Source organism: Gasterosteus aculeatus, chromosome 16, assembly GCF_964276395.1.
Source record: "Gasterosteus aculeatus chromosome 16, fGasAcu3.hap1.1, whole genome shotgun sequence".
Classification (NCBI taxonomy): Eukaryota; Metazoa; Chordata; class Actinopteri; order Perciformes; family Gasterosteidae; genus Gasterosteus; species Gasterosteus aculeatus.
This window is the reverse complement of record NC_135704.1, coordinates 17,047,008-17,063,456: the sequence shown is the minus strand read 5'-3', so window position 1 is coordinate 17,063,456 and position 16,449 is coordinate 17,047,008. Positions and strand designations below refer to the sequence as shown.

At 50.0% G+C, this 16,449-nt stretch overlaps 2 protein-coding genes across 18 annotated transcripts; one reads left to right on the top strand and one right to left on the bottom strand.

The window, feature by feature from the left end:
• Positions 1–18: 18 nt before the first annotated feature.
• slc35a5 (solute carrier family 35 member A5) lies at positions 19–5,346 on the top strand. 17 transcript variants are annotated; one of them, XM_078090487.1, is made up of 11 exons: positions 1,103–1,189; positions 1,296–1,436; positions 1,598–1,754; positions 1,848–1,946; positions 2,028–2,161; positions 2,673–2,740; positions 2,869–3,057; positions 3,139–3,339; positions 3,439–3,566; positions 3,977–4,245; positions 4,532–5,346. In XM_078090487.1, the coding sequence occupies exons 2-11, from the start codon at positions 1,395–1,397 to the stop codon at positions 4,598–4,600; spliced, it is 1,356 nt and encodes a 451-aa protein (XP_077946613.1). In that variant the 5' UTR covers positions 1,103–1,189; positions 1,296–1,394; the 3' UTR covers positions 4,601–5,346. The 17 variants fall into 17 exon arrangements, with proteins under 17 accessions (XP_040056920.1, XP_040056922.1, XP_077946604.1 ...); XM_078090490.1 differs by having other exon boundaries at positions 4,437–5,346; XM_078090479.1 differs by having other exon boundaries at positions 3,977–4,352; positions 4,437–5,346.
• A 274-nt stretch (positions 5,347–5,620) lies between these two features.
• Positions 5,621–15,027, bottom strand: ccdc80 (coiled-coil domain containing 80). Its single transcript, XM_040200984.2, has 10 exons — positions 13,570–15,027; positions 13,274–13,471; positions 12,603–13,075; positions 11,990–12,319; positions 10,934–11,090; positions 9,695–9,831; positions 8,962–9,113; positions 8,384–8,487; positions 6,940–7,023; positions 5,621–6,350 (listed from the first exon to the last, which is right to left on the bottom strand). The coding sequence occupies exons 1-10, from the start codon at positions 14,207–14,209 to the stop codon at positions 6,040–6,042; spliced, it is 2,586 nt and encodes an 861-aa protein (XP_040056918.2). The 5' UTR covers positions 14,210–15,027; the 3' UTR covers positions 5,621–6,039.
• Positions 15,028–16,449: the final 1,422 nt, after the last annotated feature.

Sequence of the window (16,449 nt, the reverse complement as noted above, 5' to 3'; positions counted from 1 at the left end):
GTGCCGCAATTTCAGAGAACTAATACAAACCTCATGGGGAAGACAAATCATCATCACCACCTTTCCAACTGTTCTAAGGTACTTGCTTAACTACTTTCATTCTTCTGGCCTCCTGTAACTGGTTATAAGTCAAATACATATTGTACTCCACACATCATAGATAGTAAATAATTATGCATTACCTCCCCTTTCATTTTGATAGGATTAAAACACAGCTGTTCCGTGTTCTTTTGGGTCAAAAGTCAAACGTTTCTTAAGATCATAGCCGGGTGTGTAAATAGTCTGTAATATTTGCCACCACACCCGGCTGTGATGTATAGTGGTGCCAGACTAATTGCTGCACAGCGTGTGGAAAAAAACTTGTCTGGGAGAAGTTACTGTTTAATTAAAGCTGTGTGTTAGACAAAGCGGAGACAATATCATGATGCAATACATTTAGAAGTTGACTTCTGTGTTTTGGACGTGTTGGCATGGTAACTTCAGCTGTCAGACAAAAAATAGTGGCGTAAAAATAGTTCTCTGTCAACACCAGTATAAAATAGCAATGTTCAAATATTCAAGTTAAGTTCAGGCAACTTGGAGTAGATAGTAAATTTACTTACGTTACAGTATTTCCATTTAATGCAGATTGATACTTCTACTCTAAAAATGAATTGGAAGCCAATGTTTTACTACAACATTACATTACAGGTCATTTAGCAGACGCTTTTATCCAAAGCGAGGTACATTACACTTTTAACCCATGGCTTTTTCATATTTTTTGCCCAGGGAGCAATTAGGGGTTAGGTGTCTTGCTCAGGGACACTTCGACATGGAACATGGGGCAGCCTGGAATCGAACCACCGACCTTGTGCTTCCCAGCACACATTCTCTAACCCCTGCGCCACGACGACCCCATATTATAGATTATAATTATACAATATTATATTATACAAATATAATAATATATAACAACTAATACATTGTGATGTATTTTACGGTACTATATAATGTGTATACAAACTTTCTAAAACCACCCAGTGCTAAAAACAACATTAAAGAGATATTGTAATTCTGTATCTCAAACACCTTTTTAATCCGCGAATCACACGTGGGAGTATGACGTCACCGCGGAACCTGAGCGTGCCAGTGCGCATGCGCCAAATAAACCAGGAAGCGCGATGGGGCGGATAAGAAAGAGGAATAACAAGTAAGTAGCACCAGAGAACGGTGCAATGTTCACATTGTATTAACGAGTCCTTCGGAAAACGAAAGAACGTTTTAACATAAAACGCGTTTGGCTTTTTCGTTCTCAGAGACGCGGCGGTGGTCGCGAGGAGCGCGTTCACGCGGGTCCTTCTTCATAATTCACTCCTGATGTTCGTCTTTCTCCTCTCTGTTAATCCTTTTAATCTATGAAACGCCCGGTTCGGCTCCTCGCAGCCCAAGTTAAGGCTGTTCGTTCGCTTCGTTTTGTTCTCCCAATATTTTAATTTAACTGTCACCTGTCCCTTTGTCTTCCTCCTGCTCAGCTGGACGCTCGCGGAATCTGAATCTTTTGACACGAGCTCGTGTTTTTTTTTGTCTTTGTCGTTGTTGTTGTTTGTGTTCGGAACAGGTGGACCCCCCTCCGCGTCCGGCCGTAGCCATGGTGACGTGCCGCTGGTGCCCCGGGCTGCGCACCCGCTCCTCGGCCTACACGCTGGCCCTCGGCCTGGGCTTCGTGACCCTGGGGACCGGCCGCATCCTGCTGCTCAAGTTCTCTGCCAACGCCGGTGACCAACAACGCGTTTATGAAGCTGGTTTTTTGTATCCTCCTCTCGCTGCGCGGGACATTGGTTGACGATTTGTCTGCGCTCGATTTGCAGAGAACAAGTATGACTTCCTGCCGGCATCCGTCAATCTCCTCGCTGAGTTGCTCAAGCTGCTCTTCTGTCTGGCTATGTCAGTCAGGGTCATAGTCAAAGGTACGCGATAAGTCACCACTGTGTCACTGTGTGTGTGTGTGTGACGGTTTGTTTATTGGCTCTTCTCGTCTGTCCCGTCAGAGGGACGATCGTGCAAAGAGCCCTGCTTCTCCTCCAGCGCCTCCTTCCTCAATTCCCTGAAGTGGGCCGTCCCTGCTTTCCTCTACTTCCTCGACAACCTCATCATCTTCTACGTGATGACTTACCTGCAGCCGGTTAGTGAGGACCCGACATCCCGAACCCGCGCTCTCCGCTCTGCATCTGCGAAACTGCTCGTCCCTCCCTCACTGAGAGCAAAACACTCCACTAGATCATCTAGACTCTTTGCTGTCCTTGCTCCGAAATGGTGGAACGAGCTCTCTGAAGACACCAGGACCGCCGAGAGCCTTCACGTCTTCAGACTAAAGACACGCCTCTTCAGACTCCACCTCCACTAAAAGACTAACAAATTGTAGCACTTAACTACTTAATTTAGCGTCAGCTAAATGACATGTAATGCAATGTAAGACTTTGATACTTACACGTGACCACTGGCTCCAGTTATTCATCCAGCACTAACACGCCAAACCACAGCCGATTGGTAAACTGTGAAAACCTCCTTTTAACTCGAGAGTGAAACGTTATCTCCGTGTAGATTGGACCTTCTCGTATCAGACTCGCTTTTACCAAACGTCCTGCCCGAGGACTCGCTGTTTAATGTTCTGCTGTGGCTCCTCTTGTCCTCAGGCCATGGCGGTGTTGTACTCCAACTTTGTCATTCTGACCACTGCGGTGCTCTTCAGAGTTGTTTTGAAGTAAGTGTAATATTTAAAGATGCCTCTTTTTTATTTGTTGGCCTAATCAAATTGGGCATTGTGATTTGCTCAACGTCAACCGCGAATGAAACTAAAGTCTTTTTTTTTTCCCTCATCTCGTCTTCTAGGCGGCGCCTGTCGTGGGTTCAGTGGGCAGCGTTGTTCATCCTCTTCCTGTCCATCGTTTCCTTGACGACGGGATCAGGGGTTAGCCAAAACTCCACAGCTCTGCCAGGGCTCCACTCGAACCCCCTCTCCACCCCCTCCAACTCCTGCCTTCTCTACACGCAGCTGCTGGAGCAGATGAGGAACAGCAGGTGCTTTTAATGATGGTCCAGGCTTGAGTTGAGAGTTGTTGGCTTCGGCCCCTTCTGCACGTCTCTTCTCCCCCCACACAGTGCCAGTGAGTCGTGGGTGTCCTCCCTCCCCGCGCAGGCCTGGAGGGACACGTTGGTGCAGAAGCTGCGCTCCCTGGGTGTGGGTCACATCCTGCTCCTCCTCCAGTGCTTCATCTCCGCCATGGCCAACATCTACAACGAGAAGATCCTCAAAGAAGGAGACCAGCTCACGGAGAGCATCTTCATCCAGAACAGTAAACTGTGAGAAGCGACGCGCGCGTCGAACGCGGCGAGGCAGCAGGCGCTTGCATGCGCTGAGTGCTAATCCGAGGTCCTTTTTGTCCCCCGTGGGTTCTGCAGGTACCTCTTCGGCCTGGTGTTCAACGGTCTGACCCTCGGGCTCGGCACCGAGGCACGGGGCCTCACCGCGCACTGCGGCCTCCTCCACGGACACAACGTCTACTCTCTTGGTCTAGTGCTGGTCACTGGTGAGTCAACCCGGGGCGAACTCGTCCGATGTCCGTTCTGATCTGACGGCCTTGTAGGCGCGTTGGTAAATAATTAGCCTGGCTGGCTTTTTACCTTCTGGACAGATTCGGGCTAGATGGTTCCCCCTGCTGCCGGTCTCCGTGCTACGCTAAGCAGACAACTGTGGGCTGTAGCTTCCCGTGTAACAAACAGAAGTGAGAGTGGAATCAGTCCACTCATCTAACTGCCTAATCCTAGTTTGTGACCGTGTGTTACTTGCAACAGGCCCCTTTTGTCGGGTCGTTTTAGGCTCCTGAAGTGGTTTAAATAGAAAGGACGGTGACTGGGAAAGTTTTTCAAGTCAAAACCTCTCTCCTTTAGGTTTCCTCGACGCGTGACTTATTTAAAGTGTCCTCTGTCGTCTCCCCAGCCGCCCTTGGTTTGTCTGTGGCCTTCATCCTGAAATTCAGAGACAACATGTTCCACGTGCTGACGGGCCAGATCACCACCGTCCTGGTCACCGCCTTCTCCCTCTTCCTCTTCGACTTCCGCCCTTCGCTGGACTTCTTCCTCCAGGCTCCCACGGTCCTGCTGGCCATCTTCATCTACAACGCCAGCCGCCTCCGGGACCTGGACCACAGCCTGCAGCAGGAAAGGCTGCGCGTCATCAACGGGGAGGTGCTCGAGAGGTCCAGAGGGGTAGGCAGCAAACGCGCACGTGCTTTTCTCCCCACTCGCCTCACCCCCACGCAAAGCCTCCCCCGCCCTCCCACGCGCGTACCCAGAGCTCGGCTCTCGTTTTCTGTGTAAGAGGAGGAAGCCTCATTCGCCGCTGTGAAAACAGCCTTCAGGCTCGCGCTGGTGCCTCAGCTCACGTTATTTTTTTTTAGGTCACTGCAGGCCTCCTGGCCTCCTGAGGACGCCGTCTTCCCGTCCTCAGGGTCGTCCCCCGTTCTAAGTGTCGGTTGTGGGTTTTCTGTGGCAGGACGGCGAGGAGCTGCAGCCGCTGACCAAGGGCAACGCAGACAGCGAGTCCGAGGAAGAGTCCTTGTAGCGGCGGCGCCCTCCGCTGCCGCCGACCTGAAGCTGCTGGAAAGACACCCGAGTGTTTATTATTGTCAGCTGGTAAACAAGGGATCACATGATGAACTCTTGAGATAATTGAGCCCATTGTGTATATTTTGAAATGTGGTTTGAGAGTGCTGTCGTTGACCCAGTCGAATGCATCAATGTGCCGGTTCATAATCCTCACTGTATCTGCCTTACGGGATCATCAAGGCCTTCTATTATGGATGCTTTATTTATATGCAGCTATTTGGTGACCGACGGGCTTCGTTTCCAGCGGACGCGTGATTGTGTGACGCTTTATGCAGGTTCTTGGTTGTAGTTGCCGTCGTTGGCAATTCATGGACAATGTGAAAAACTGAAGTTCCAGCAAAGAAATTCCAAACTACAACTTCAGAAATACACGTGCGCACAACGGGACCCGTGTTTCCCCTGCGGGGTTGCGGGGTGAGTGCGTCGTCTTTAACGTGAACAGGAGCTATGAGCATTTTACACAATTCACAAGCTTGTGCCTGCATTTCTGAAAGCACAACAAAGTGCCTCTTGGTTCCCGATTACAACTTTTTTTGTCGTATGGTTTAATATTGACATAATTCAACTGTGAAGTACAATAAAATATATATGTTGGTTGGTTGTAGGGTGGTGTACGTGCCACAAAACGGCTTTAATTTTGTCTAAATAACACTAACTGTGATGACAATTGAAATTGTAATATTGATTAAAGGGTGGAAAGAAGGAGAATGGGTGATACGTGTGTTTAAAAAAGGATGGGGGCAAAAGATGTAATATTGGGGGAAACAATGCGCATGGAAGTGCAGGATAAAAAGAACGGCTGAAGATAGAATATATCTGATTCCTACTACACAGGCTTTTATTATTTAGGCGAATATTCTCTGTCATCCCAGCGAGATAAATGCTTCCTTTCCTCTTCTCACTGGGAGGAGATGCACAAGTGTACACGGACACTTTGAGTATTGACTGAGTGGTCCAGCGAGCAATTCAAGGTCCATTTCTGGTAGTAAACAAATGTTTATTTGTCATATAGCACAATGGAGTATAAATAAGAACATTGTATAGTAACAGAAACTTTACAGAAGAGAAATAACGGGACAGCTTCTTTTCATAAAATAATCGATAACTGCACCTAAAATTCAACAGATGTCCAATAAATACATGAATGTCTTATTTTTAGCCCATTATCTACAAAAAAAAAAAGTGTGCTTATAAAATGAAAATAGAAAATTGTGAAGGAGACAGATGACGCAATAACGTGCAAAACACTGGAGTCCGGAACAGGTCTCCGAGCCTCCAGGCCGGATCGGAGAAAGCGACAGTGTTGAGGCTTCCACTAAGTGCTACAGAACATTCGAGGGCTTCGCTCACGTCCGAGCCGACTGCCCGCTGGAGGACGGGGGGAGGGGGGGGGGCTCAGTACCCGTAGCCCTGGTGATACCCGTCCTGGTAACCGTGCTGGTGGTAGCCGTAGCCGCCGTACTCGTCCTCGGGGCAGCGCATGCCCAGCGACTGCTGGATGGCCATCTCCTGCCTGCGCAGCTGCATGGAGTCGATGAGGTCGTAGATGATGGCCATGGACCACATGGGCGACGGGTACCAGGACTTCACGTTGCCGTCCTTCCCCACCAGCAGCATGGAGAAGTACTCCGGGCTGATCTGGAAGTAGTTCCTCATGTCCTTCACCAGGTGGCCCGACAGTCCTTCGCGCTCCACAGTAGCACTCCCTGGATGGAGCAGAGATTTTTGACTGCATGAATGTTTCTCCTTTGCCGACTTGTTTGACATTTGCTGTATTCAAATGCCAAAAGCAGCGTCCCGAAACTGCTGACAAATCTCTGTTTTTGCATGAGATGGACTCGCATTTATTTTTTTTGCCCAGTAAAGTTTGTTTGTTCAGGTGTTCTCTTGAGCAACGGATACCGTTGCTGTGAGGTCGTGTGCAGCGTCTGTGAGTGAATGAGGATCTTTGAGGTTATTAAGAGTTATTTACATGCTGAAAAAGTAAGTGCTACTTTTTAAAATAATCTTTACCATTCTGTGGTTCAGAAACTGTTTATAAGAAGTGCACAAAGTCACCATGTGGTTGCACATTGGCTTGTGGACGGCCGTTTTGAAGCCTGCTTTTTGCCATTGGGCAGAGTTAAGTACAACTAGTACTCCTGCAAATTGAACCACAATTGACCTTATCTTGTATTGAAGACAATTAGAGATTTAGATCATGAACTCATGTTTACTGAGGGAATAAAGTGGGACGTCTTGCCATTGGAGAGAACATTTGGTTTCGCATTGTGGTCTCAATGAGAAAGCACTTACCGTTGATCGGGTAGAGTTCCAAGACTCCGCCCATTTCCGCCAGCTCGGTGCCGGTCAACTTCAGAACGGCGATGTGCCTCAGACCTACGTCGCCAAGGCAACAACGACAGCATGGACAAACACACAGAGACGGTGAAAGTTCAGTGCAGACCAACGCCTTTGCGTCCACCGGTCCTCCGGCTTATACCGGGACGATTGGCCCGCGGTTTGTTGTTATTGTGAATCCAAGCGGTGGGCTGCAGGTAAAGGGGGGAGGACGTGGTGGTCCGGAGAGTCCTGCCAAAACGCTGGTTCCTCTGAAGCGAGAGAGCCCGCATTAAACACGGGAGAACACAGGCTTCACTCGGTGAGAGCCAGGATCAAACCTCCCGGGCCTCCAGCCCAGTCAGCAGGACGGGCCTTTGTCCGGGCGGGGCGGGGAGCCAAGAGCAACACACGATGGGAGAAGAAAATCCTCACAGACTGACGGTCTGGGTCTGCTGATAAGCAAGACAAGCTTCACCTGCGTCTCCCACATGGGGATAAAAACAGTGACGCCACAAAGAGCGCCGCTTTCCTGCAGATATCGAGAAGAAAAGCTCTCGCTGAGACCCCGAGAAAACATAAAGATTGTTAGTTTGAGGTGACGGCAACTGTGTTTGTCTTCCCGAACTATCATCAAAAGTATCAATTGGCAGATTGACACCAATCAAAGGCTTATATCCAAGTTGCTGACAAGGTGCAGGGGGAAGAAGTAAGAGAGACGAGTCTCCAGACGACTGCGTTTATTTGGTCTCACGGAGAGGTGGAGTACACGCTGGACCCTTTCAAGTTTACACTAATCTTCTGTAAATCTGTCACGCATCATGCTGTTGAGATTTGCAAAGTTTAGATAAATATCTCTTTTTCAAATATACAGCACTGACTGATTTAAGTATCTGTGGAACATTTGACCGGCTGAAAAGGCCGTTGTCAGGAGGGGGGGAACAAACAGAGCCGCCGTGTCCTCATGCGTCCCTCCGTCCACGTGCACAGACACTCTCACAGGTGCTGATGATGGCTGCAGGCTTGCCGTAAACACAAAGGTCCCATGTAATCAACTTCTTCATGTGACTAATGTTCATAAGTGGTCTCACTAAGACTAAGACGGGTTAATGTGTGTTGAACCAAACCCAAAGATCAATCAGGTCACTTCATGCATGTGTATTTCTTTGCTCCTGGTCCAGAAAGGGAAGTCAGCGCGAGCGCAGCGCCTCAAACACAGAAGAGACATAAAACATCACTGCAGGGGCCCAACAGAACCACGGATGTGCACTTAACAGCATCACCTGGCGCCGCGATGACAAAATACGAGCTTTAAAGGGCGAGTTCCAAGTCGTCGTTTTAATTGCTGCCTCTACGCGTTGGGATCATTGAGCGGCCTCGGTTGGTTCTGCGGGGGACGGGTCGGGTCGGGGTGACTCACCGAGGTTGCAGGCCTGGCTGGTCAGGGCGTAGAGCTGCTGCTGATAGGCCCACTCCTCGTCGTTGGGGGCGGAGATGATGAACAGTCGGCGTCTCCAACGGAACCTGCAATCACGCCAGATTTCCGCCCGGATTTAAGTGGCACTTCGGTGCGCCGTTATCGAGCCCCGACGGGTGACAACCCCCGAATTATGGTCACAAAAGGCCTGCCAGGTCCCAGCGCTGTGATCTAAAGCTGAAAATCCGGTCTCCATGGAAACGAGGCAAAAAATGTGAGACTGCAATGACTCGCGGGGAACTTTTAGTGTCAGCGGAACAAACGAATCGGCTGCTCGCGAAACGCTGTGAACTGTGGTCAATCTGGTTATTGAGCAACACGCCGCATTGAGGTCACGAGGGGCTTTTTCCCCTAAAGGTTTGAGCAAGTAGCGATTAAGTGAAAAATACAGTTTTATACAGTACGCTTTGAACGTTTCATGAAAGCTTAATGAAATCAATGCTTCCCAGAAGCCAGACATGGTCCGCCGGAGGTAATGTTTGTGTGTCCTAATATCTTTGGCCATGGACAGGAAACTTTACCTGGAGAGGAAGTTCTCCAGCGATCTGGGCTTGTCCTCCTTCTTGCACACAATCCCGTCTCTCTTCTGCTGCTCCATCTCGCGGATGCGGGAGGAGAAGGTGTCGATGTAGTTGAGCACAGCCTTCATGGCGATGGGAACTTCATAGGATTGCTGACAAAAAAGCACATTGACAAGAACCAGTTGTGCTCTTTACCCCCAAAAACACCACAGAATGAATTCAGTAATACGACATGAGACACAAAGCAAATACGATTCCATCGAGTGACGGGGGGAGGGATTTTTTTTTTGAAAGACGTCTGCAGACGTTGTGTCGTCTTCTGCGCGGCTCCCTCTGACTTCTTCACACCTCCCTCTGCCGCTCTCCGTCTCTCACCAACACCCACATCCTGGTGCGCTCACCACTGGCCTGTCTCCGTCAGCAGAGGGCTGAACACTGGCCCCTTTGACCAACGCGTCCATAAACAGCCCAGCGATTTACCCCGGCACGCACACACACACACACACAGAGGTGTTTGGCAAGCGCCATGTTGTTTGACTTTAAGGCCGTGTTCTGTCCCCGTGGAAGGTGGATGGATCCTTCGAACGATGCGGTTGTCAACACCAGTTTTTTTTTAATCTTTCAAAAGATGGAGCCTCTGAAATCAGACGGACCTCAACGTATCTTGCCCCCCAGGACGTTTGGACGGTCCAGCCCCTTAGCTTGCGCCACGTCTGCGCAGAGCAGTTGTTACCTTGACTCTCATGTCGGCGTCGGAGAGGACCATGTAAAAGTCGTCATGGGTCATGCCGAAATCTTTCCTCAGCTCTGTGATCAGATCCTGGTTCACCAAGTCCTCCTGACGAAGACCCTTCATGGGCCTGTCGTTTTCTGGAGGGGACAAGAAGACGGTGAGACAGCCTGTGGGCACATGTTGTAATGTGACATGCGGTCACAGAGCTCACAGGCGTGCCGTTGATCTCGACGAAGATTGTTGCTCATTGAGAGAAGAAAATCAAATGACACATGTGTGAGATGTATAAACGTCAGACAAATGAAATCTCTTACAGGACGGTAAGAAAGTCACACCGCTCACTGACGTCTTGCTGGATGATTGTGATGATTGTGTTAAAAACAAAGCGTGTGCCGCTCAGACACCAACAAAACCTCTTTTCCCAGGTCAAACCCGACAAAGAGCAGCTTTCTATTTTTTCCATCCGGCACGGTCAGATGACTCGGGAAACCTACCGTCGCTGCAGACACGCACAGTGTGCACTCGAGAAAAACACACAACAAACACACTCACATCACATGCCAACAGGCAGACAACTTAGAACTCAAACCCTATGAGGTCACTTTAAACTGAAAGAGCTGCTTGTTCGTGTGCAGAACATCCGGACACGCACACACTGACCCTGTGGCTGGCATGTGCATGGAACAAGACTGTAACCCGGTCCCACCGTGGGTGTGTGAGGCGGATACGGGAGGGGACGGGGGGAGAGAGGGGGGAAGGGACATCACAGAGCAACACTTTTTCCAAGCACGCGGACCGGCAGACTCATAAAGTCGTATAAAGTGAGTCCTGAAGTTAAATTGCACAATCCTGACCCTCAAGTTTGAGACGTGCAATGAAACGTCTTAAAATACGAGTCGATTTTGGTTCCTTTTAGAGTGTCTACGAGACACCTCCAGTCCTCGCTTGGCCGTCCTCACGCGATGACAGACTGGTGGCGGAATACATCTTCTGTTTTTTAAAGTTAGAATAGAGTTTACAATAAAGTGTTTTTACCAAATGTAGAAGTCCCATTTAAGTGCAATGGGAAACGACGCAAAGAATCCTTTTTGAAATGATACCTTGATTCTTGCACCGTGTTTGTTTGTTGTAATTTATTCCCGTGTCACATTCGCTGTTGTTCTGTTTTCCGACTCAAAATGAGACCACAGTTTTTTCTGGGTCGGGAGGGTGCGAAAGGTGACACGTCCCGATACCTACCCAGCTGGTAGTGGTCAATCTTCATGGTGGAGTTGGTCAGGGAGCCAAAGATGGTGATGATGGAGACTTTCCTGATGGCCATTTCACACACGGACTCCAGGTACTCGTCCCGCTGCTGGACGTACATGGTGTTCTCCTCGCCGGGGGACGTAATCAGCTGGAGGAAGGGGAAAGAAGGTGGCGGTGTCATGTCCGGTGTGCTGAAGAGGACCATGTTTGCATGGACCCGCGGGTGGAGGAGTGGAGGCATGTTTTTCCAGCCCGCCTGCAGCACTGCTGTGATAAGAATCTACCCTGGCTGCCAAACAGAGTCACACAGTCTGTTAGCACACAGCCGTGCAGCCTGTCAGGGAGCTGCTCCACAGACTTCATCCTTATTATATCACGAGCCACTTCACAGGGCTCATAAAGAAAGACGCTAGAAATAAAACTGGGGAAACGAGCACAGCGGTGTTTGCCGGTTTGTTGGCTGGTAAAAAGTTATTAATCAGCAATTGGTCCAGATGTTTGGCTTGCAAGATATTCATAACTCTCCAGTGCTTTTTTTTTTTGGAAGTTGGAGTTGCGAAATACTGTAGACCACCTCATCCCTCTCCACACCTCATTTTGGCTAAAAACTAAAAGTATTTTTTGTGATATTAAATGGTTTTAGCAGACATTTCTTTTGGATTGTTGCCCTCAGTAGCTAATCTTCTCGTCTGGCCTACTGTCTCCTAATGGGATACGAGATTTGTACTTCGTACTTGAAATTCCTACTGCTGATATACTGGAAATGTTCATTAAAGGAAGAGTCTCAACAATAGTTTTGTCCTAAGCCTGGTGGTTTACCATGGTATTTATGCTGATCTAACCGAACTTCTATTGAACAGAGAAGATTGAGATAGATTGGTATCAATCTTCACGTTGAATACACAAAAGTGCATTCTAACCTTTCCTTTATGTGTGTGTACTTGGAGTGGCTGTATCTCTGCGGTGACAATAGTTATGAAAGGATATGTGCCAGATGGCAGAGGTAGTGAGCCTCTCATTAACTCTTGACTTATTTCATGCTCTCACCAGCAGCCTCCTCCTGTTTTCAAAGTGGTCCAGGAAGGAGGCCAGGGATCCCTTTGGCGGGGGCGTTGGCTTCTTGGTAGTCTTCGGGTAGTCCTCTTTCTCCGGGTACTTAGACGGCTTCTTTCCATTTTTCTTGCCTCCCATCTTTCCTCCTCTCCTCTCTGATTTCTTGGCAGCCTTGTCAGTCTTTTTCTTCTTCTTGTCGTGTTTTTCGTGCTTGCCCTTGGCCTTCTTGGTGGGACTAGTGGCGGTGAAGGTTTCTGTCTCCTCTGGATCACTGGCGGCTGGCGTCCCCGCTTCGTACTTGTCCTCGTACTCATTTGTCAACAACTGCAAAGACACAGATACGTTGTTCATTGAGTATTACAAGTGCGTGTCCACTTTCCTCGTTCCAATAAACAAGCACACAAGCAAACGACACCCCCCTTGACACATGCAAAAACAAAGATGACAGCAGAAGTGTTTGCAGCTTTAAATGGATTCCACATTGTGACAGTTTTGCCTTTTCCAACTCACATTTCTAATCACACACATCCTCCAAACTATTCTTTGGTACTGTGGTGTTTTCCAGCACTAAATAAAATCTCGAACCAACACCCACGCGCTTCGTCACCTTCTCTCCGCCGTTCTTCCTCTTGGTGGGTTTGGTCTTGGAGGGTTTACGCGTGTCCGGCACCAGCCTGCGGCCCGGTGGCTCTCTGTTGTCCTGGTCGGCGCGGTTCTCTCCAGCCGGCGTGGTTCTAGCCGGGTACCTCTCCTTCTCTCGGCGGTCGTAGAGGTGCGGCTCAGCGGTGGTTCTGGGCACTGGGAGCCACGGGGCTGTGGTTTGGGCTCTGGTGGGCCTCTGGGTGGTGGTTGTGGGTCGTTTCGTGGTTGTTCTTCTGGTTGTGGTTGGTTTGGTGGTGGTGGTGGTGGTGGTTGTTGATGTTGCTCTGGTTGTGGTGGTTGTAGTGGTGGGCCGGGTTGTAGTGGTGGTGGTGGTTGTTGTGGTGGTTGGCCGGGCAGTTGTAGTTGTTGTGGTGGTGGCAGCTGTGGTTGTGGGCTTTCTCAGGATCTTCTTCCCTGGTTTTCTTTCTATTGGTGTCTCTGCGGGTCCCCACATCGAAAGGAAGACAATAGATTAAAAGTTCTCCGCCATCATTTTTCTACTACTTGATATTGCTTCAACACACGTTTAACTCTAAAATGCCGTAAATATTTCCTGACTGCCACATTCTTTGTGCTGGATAATAAAGGAGCAGATTGTAACTCGCAAAATAATCTAAATTCAAACCCCCACCTCACCTGTGAGCGAGGCCTCCTCCACCTGGCCCTCCACACCTGCTGCTCTGCACTTCTGGACGAAGCCCTTCTGTCTGAGCTTCTCCAGCCTCCTCATGGGCGACTGGTCGATGACCTCGTACATGGCCTCCAGCCTCACGGGGTACGGGTACCTCTCCTCCACCTGCAGGGTCTTCTTCAGCAGCACCATCCCGAACTTACCTGCGGGGCACCGCAGCACTCCTCAGATTTGGATACAAACACTTACAGGTAGTCGGGAGTGTGAGTCCCAGTGGCCTCCCCTCCTTCCTATCGCTTACCTTTCTCCAGTTTGAGGAAGCTCATGAGTCTGGGGATGAGGGCTGTGTCCAACGGCTCCTCCATCACCTTCCCCTCGGTGGTGATCCTCCTCACCGTGCCACCCATCTCGCCCTCCTGATGGAACATGACAACCTGGTGGACGTGTCGCTCGGCGAGCTCGCAGTACACATCTGATTTCAGAAGAGACATCATCATTCGGTAGTAACCGTCGGAATCATGCGGCGCCGAGATCACCAGGACGCGGTTCTTCCCCGCGAAGCTGGCCAGCAGGTTCGGAGACCCGGCGCCGCTGGGCATCCGGGTGACCCGGGCTCTCGCTCCCGGGGCGCCCTCACCCTGCAGGCGGCGGGGCGAACCAATCTGTCCGGCCGCCCCTCTCCTCGGCCCGAACCTCCGAACTCCTGGGAGACTCTCGTCCGCCTGCACGCCTTTCTCCACCTCCAGCACGGCGACTGCTGAACCGTACCCGGGTTGGTTACGTCGGACGGGGCGCTTCCTCTCCGTTGCGCCCGGCCGGGCGAGTCCCAGACCGGCGCGTCGGTGCCATCGCGCCCGCTTGACTTGAGTCCCTTCGTCGGCCTCGCTGGTCAAAGTTAACAGATAAATCAGAGCCAACGTGAGAAGGAAAGCCCCGCGCATCCTGGCGAGGTGTCGGGCCGAACGCGCACCGAATGGGGAAAGACAGCGATCCAGTGGTGGAGCCTCGGTCCTGCTGCTGGCGCGCCTTTTTAGTGCATTTCAGTTTGTTATTGATCAATGAGTTCCAGATGAAGCCATGAAGGAGCGAGCAGCGACCGGCTCACAACAGGTCTGCCAAGCGACGCGTCTCCGGCTGCGCAGATCCGCTCCACCGTGCGCTCCCGATGACGCGAAAGGAGAATAGGAGGAGAGTTTTAACCTTTTAACAGTTATATATCCAGAACTGCATCTCACCAACGCTTCCGTTTACGGGTGCAGTCGCAGGTAATCTGTTACACAAACGTCCCTAAACGTTGTAATAATTCCTCGGCCCTCGGGGGAAACGAATGGAAGTCTTTCGGCGCAAAGTTTTCGGGACCTCGCCACATCTCCAAAAAAAAACAAACAAACACGCGCATAAATTAGCAGCCTGATAATCCGGATTAATCCGTCGGGCGTCCGTTGCTCGCGTCGAACACGCGGTGAGACGGCGGTCGGGGTTCAGAAGGAGGCGCCGGAATGCCTCTGCGCTTCTCCTCGGATATGCGGACCGTTCGGGGGCTTTCCCAGAAATGTCCCAACCCGAACATCAGCCTCCGGACTAGAGACGCGACGGCAGGACCTGCCCCGGGACGGCGGGTTGCCAGTTCGGTCGGAAACACCCAGATTTCAGTAGGAATCCAGAAGTGTGCGCTGCGGTGGTTTCACGTTCCTCCGGAGCAGAACGCACCGGGTGGTTCGATGATTTAGCGCCGCTGCTGGGGAAATAAATCAGCGTTGAGTTTGTTCTTTAAAGACAGTAAAGAAACGCCCTTATTTCTTCTTCTTTACCTGCTGTGCAGAAAGACACAGAGGGTTCAGAGGCAAATCCTGTGCTAAAAGTTAACCAAAAATGCACAATGTTTATTTGCCAAAGTAACATATTTACTAATGACTGACGGGTGCTTTAAAAAAAAAACCGTTTGGACTCTTTTCATTTCCTCTGAGAACTTCCCATGTGCTGCCTGTAATTAAGGCCTAAAGAAAAGTAAACTCGCCTGAGCCACATCCACCCTCACTGCAACGACTAAACACTGCATGCTGTACAGCTGCTAGTTTGTATGAACAGATTACAGTTTGCACCCATTTCTCCCTCAACAAAACATACAATGTAAGGTGAAAAAAGTACAACGTTATTTAGAAAGTAATGCATTGAAAATGAAAACCTCCACCAGGAAGAAGAGGATGTCGGAGGTTTCTGCTCACCATCAATAGGAATAATATTTATATGTTGACATATCTGCTTGGCTTTAAATCACATGCAGGTTGAATAGAAGGTTCTGTGTTTGCATCCTGTGTCCCTGCCCGTGTCAGCAGATGGTAACAGCTGCAGGGAGGAGGCCGACGGCTCACGCGTGTGTGTTTTTGGCATATTTGGGTCAAAGTCAATCCAGAGACGGAGGTGGTGCTCCAGCTTTGGCCGGGCCCAACTCGCCATGATGGGCTTGTCTGTCTCCCTGCGTTACCTCGGCGTGCTGTCGGCATTTAACAGAGCGCTGATTGCAACATGTGTCCGGGTCCAAAGTCAGCAGAGGTCCCGAAGCTTTGCTCTGTAACTACATTGGGTGCATGAAGAATCACTGCAGTCCTCCGGCCGCCCCACTCCGAACGGGTCGCCCCCAAGACCGCCAGCTTAAACGTGTATTTTACTGCCACCCGGATGCTTCTTTATTACAGACCTTTCATTACATTCAAACAGACCAGTGAACTCATGCAATATATATTTATATATGCGAGTAACGCCAAGCAGATGCTAGAGCGGGAGTTTAAGACGTCCTACATGCTGCATGTGGTGTTCACATGTGCAACCGACCCTGAACTCAACATCCAGCGGATCTGACAGTGTTTTTATGTTTATTTTCTGAAGTTTACAGTTAATTTCTTCCCCTCTAAAGGGCACATGGCATGATCGGTGTGTGTCACAAAGTCAAAGAAGCATTCTTCACTTCTCTTTGTCGTTAACCTGCACCAGAAACACGGAGGGATTCTTTTAGTTGGGAACTATATTAAAAGCACAAAATGTCAGAGCTGCTTGCTGCTTACAGCTGCAAAAAAAGTTGAAAGGAATCGGCGCGGCGAGGCGACTCCGGGGAGATCGCGGAAAACAAACAACAAAGCACGAACATCTGGGGAAACAATGTGCTGTCGCTTTGCCCAGATTC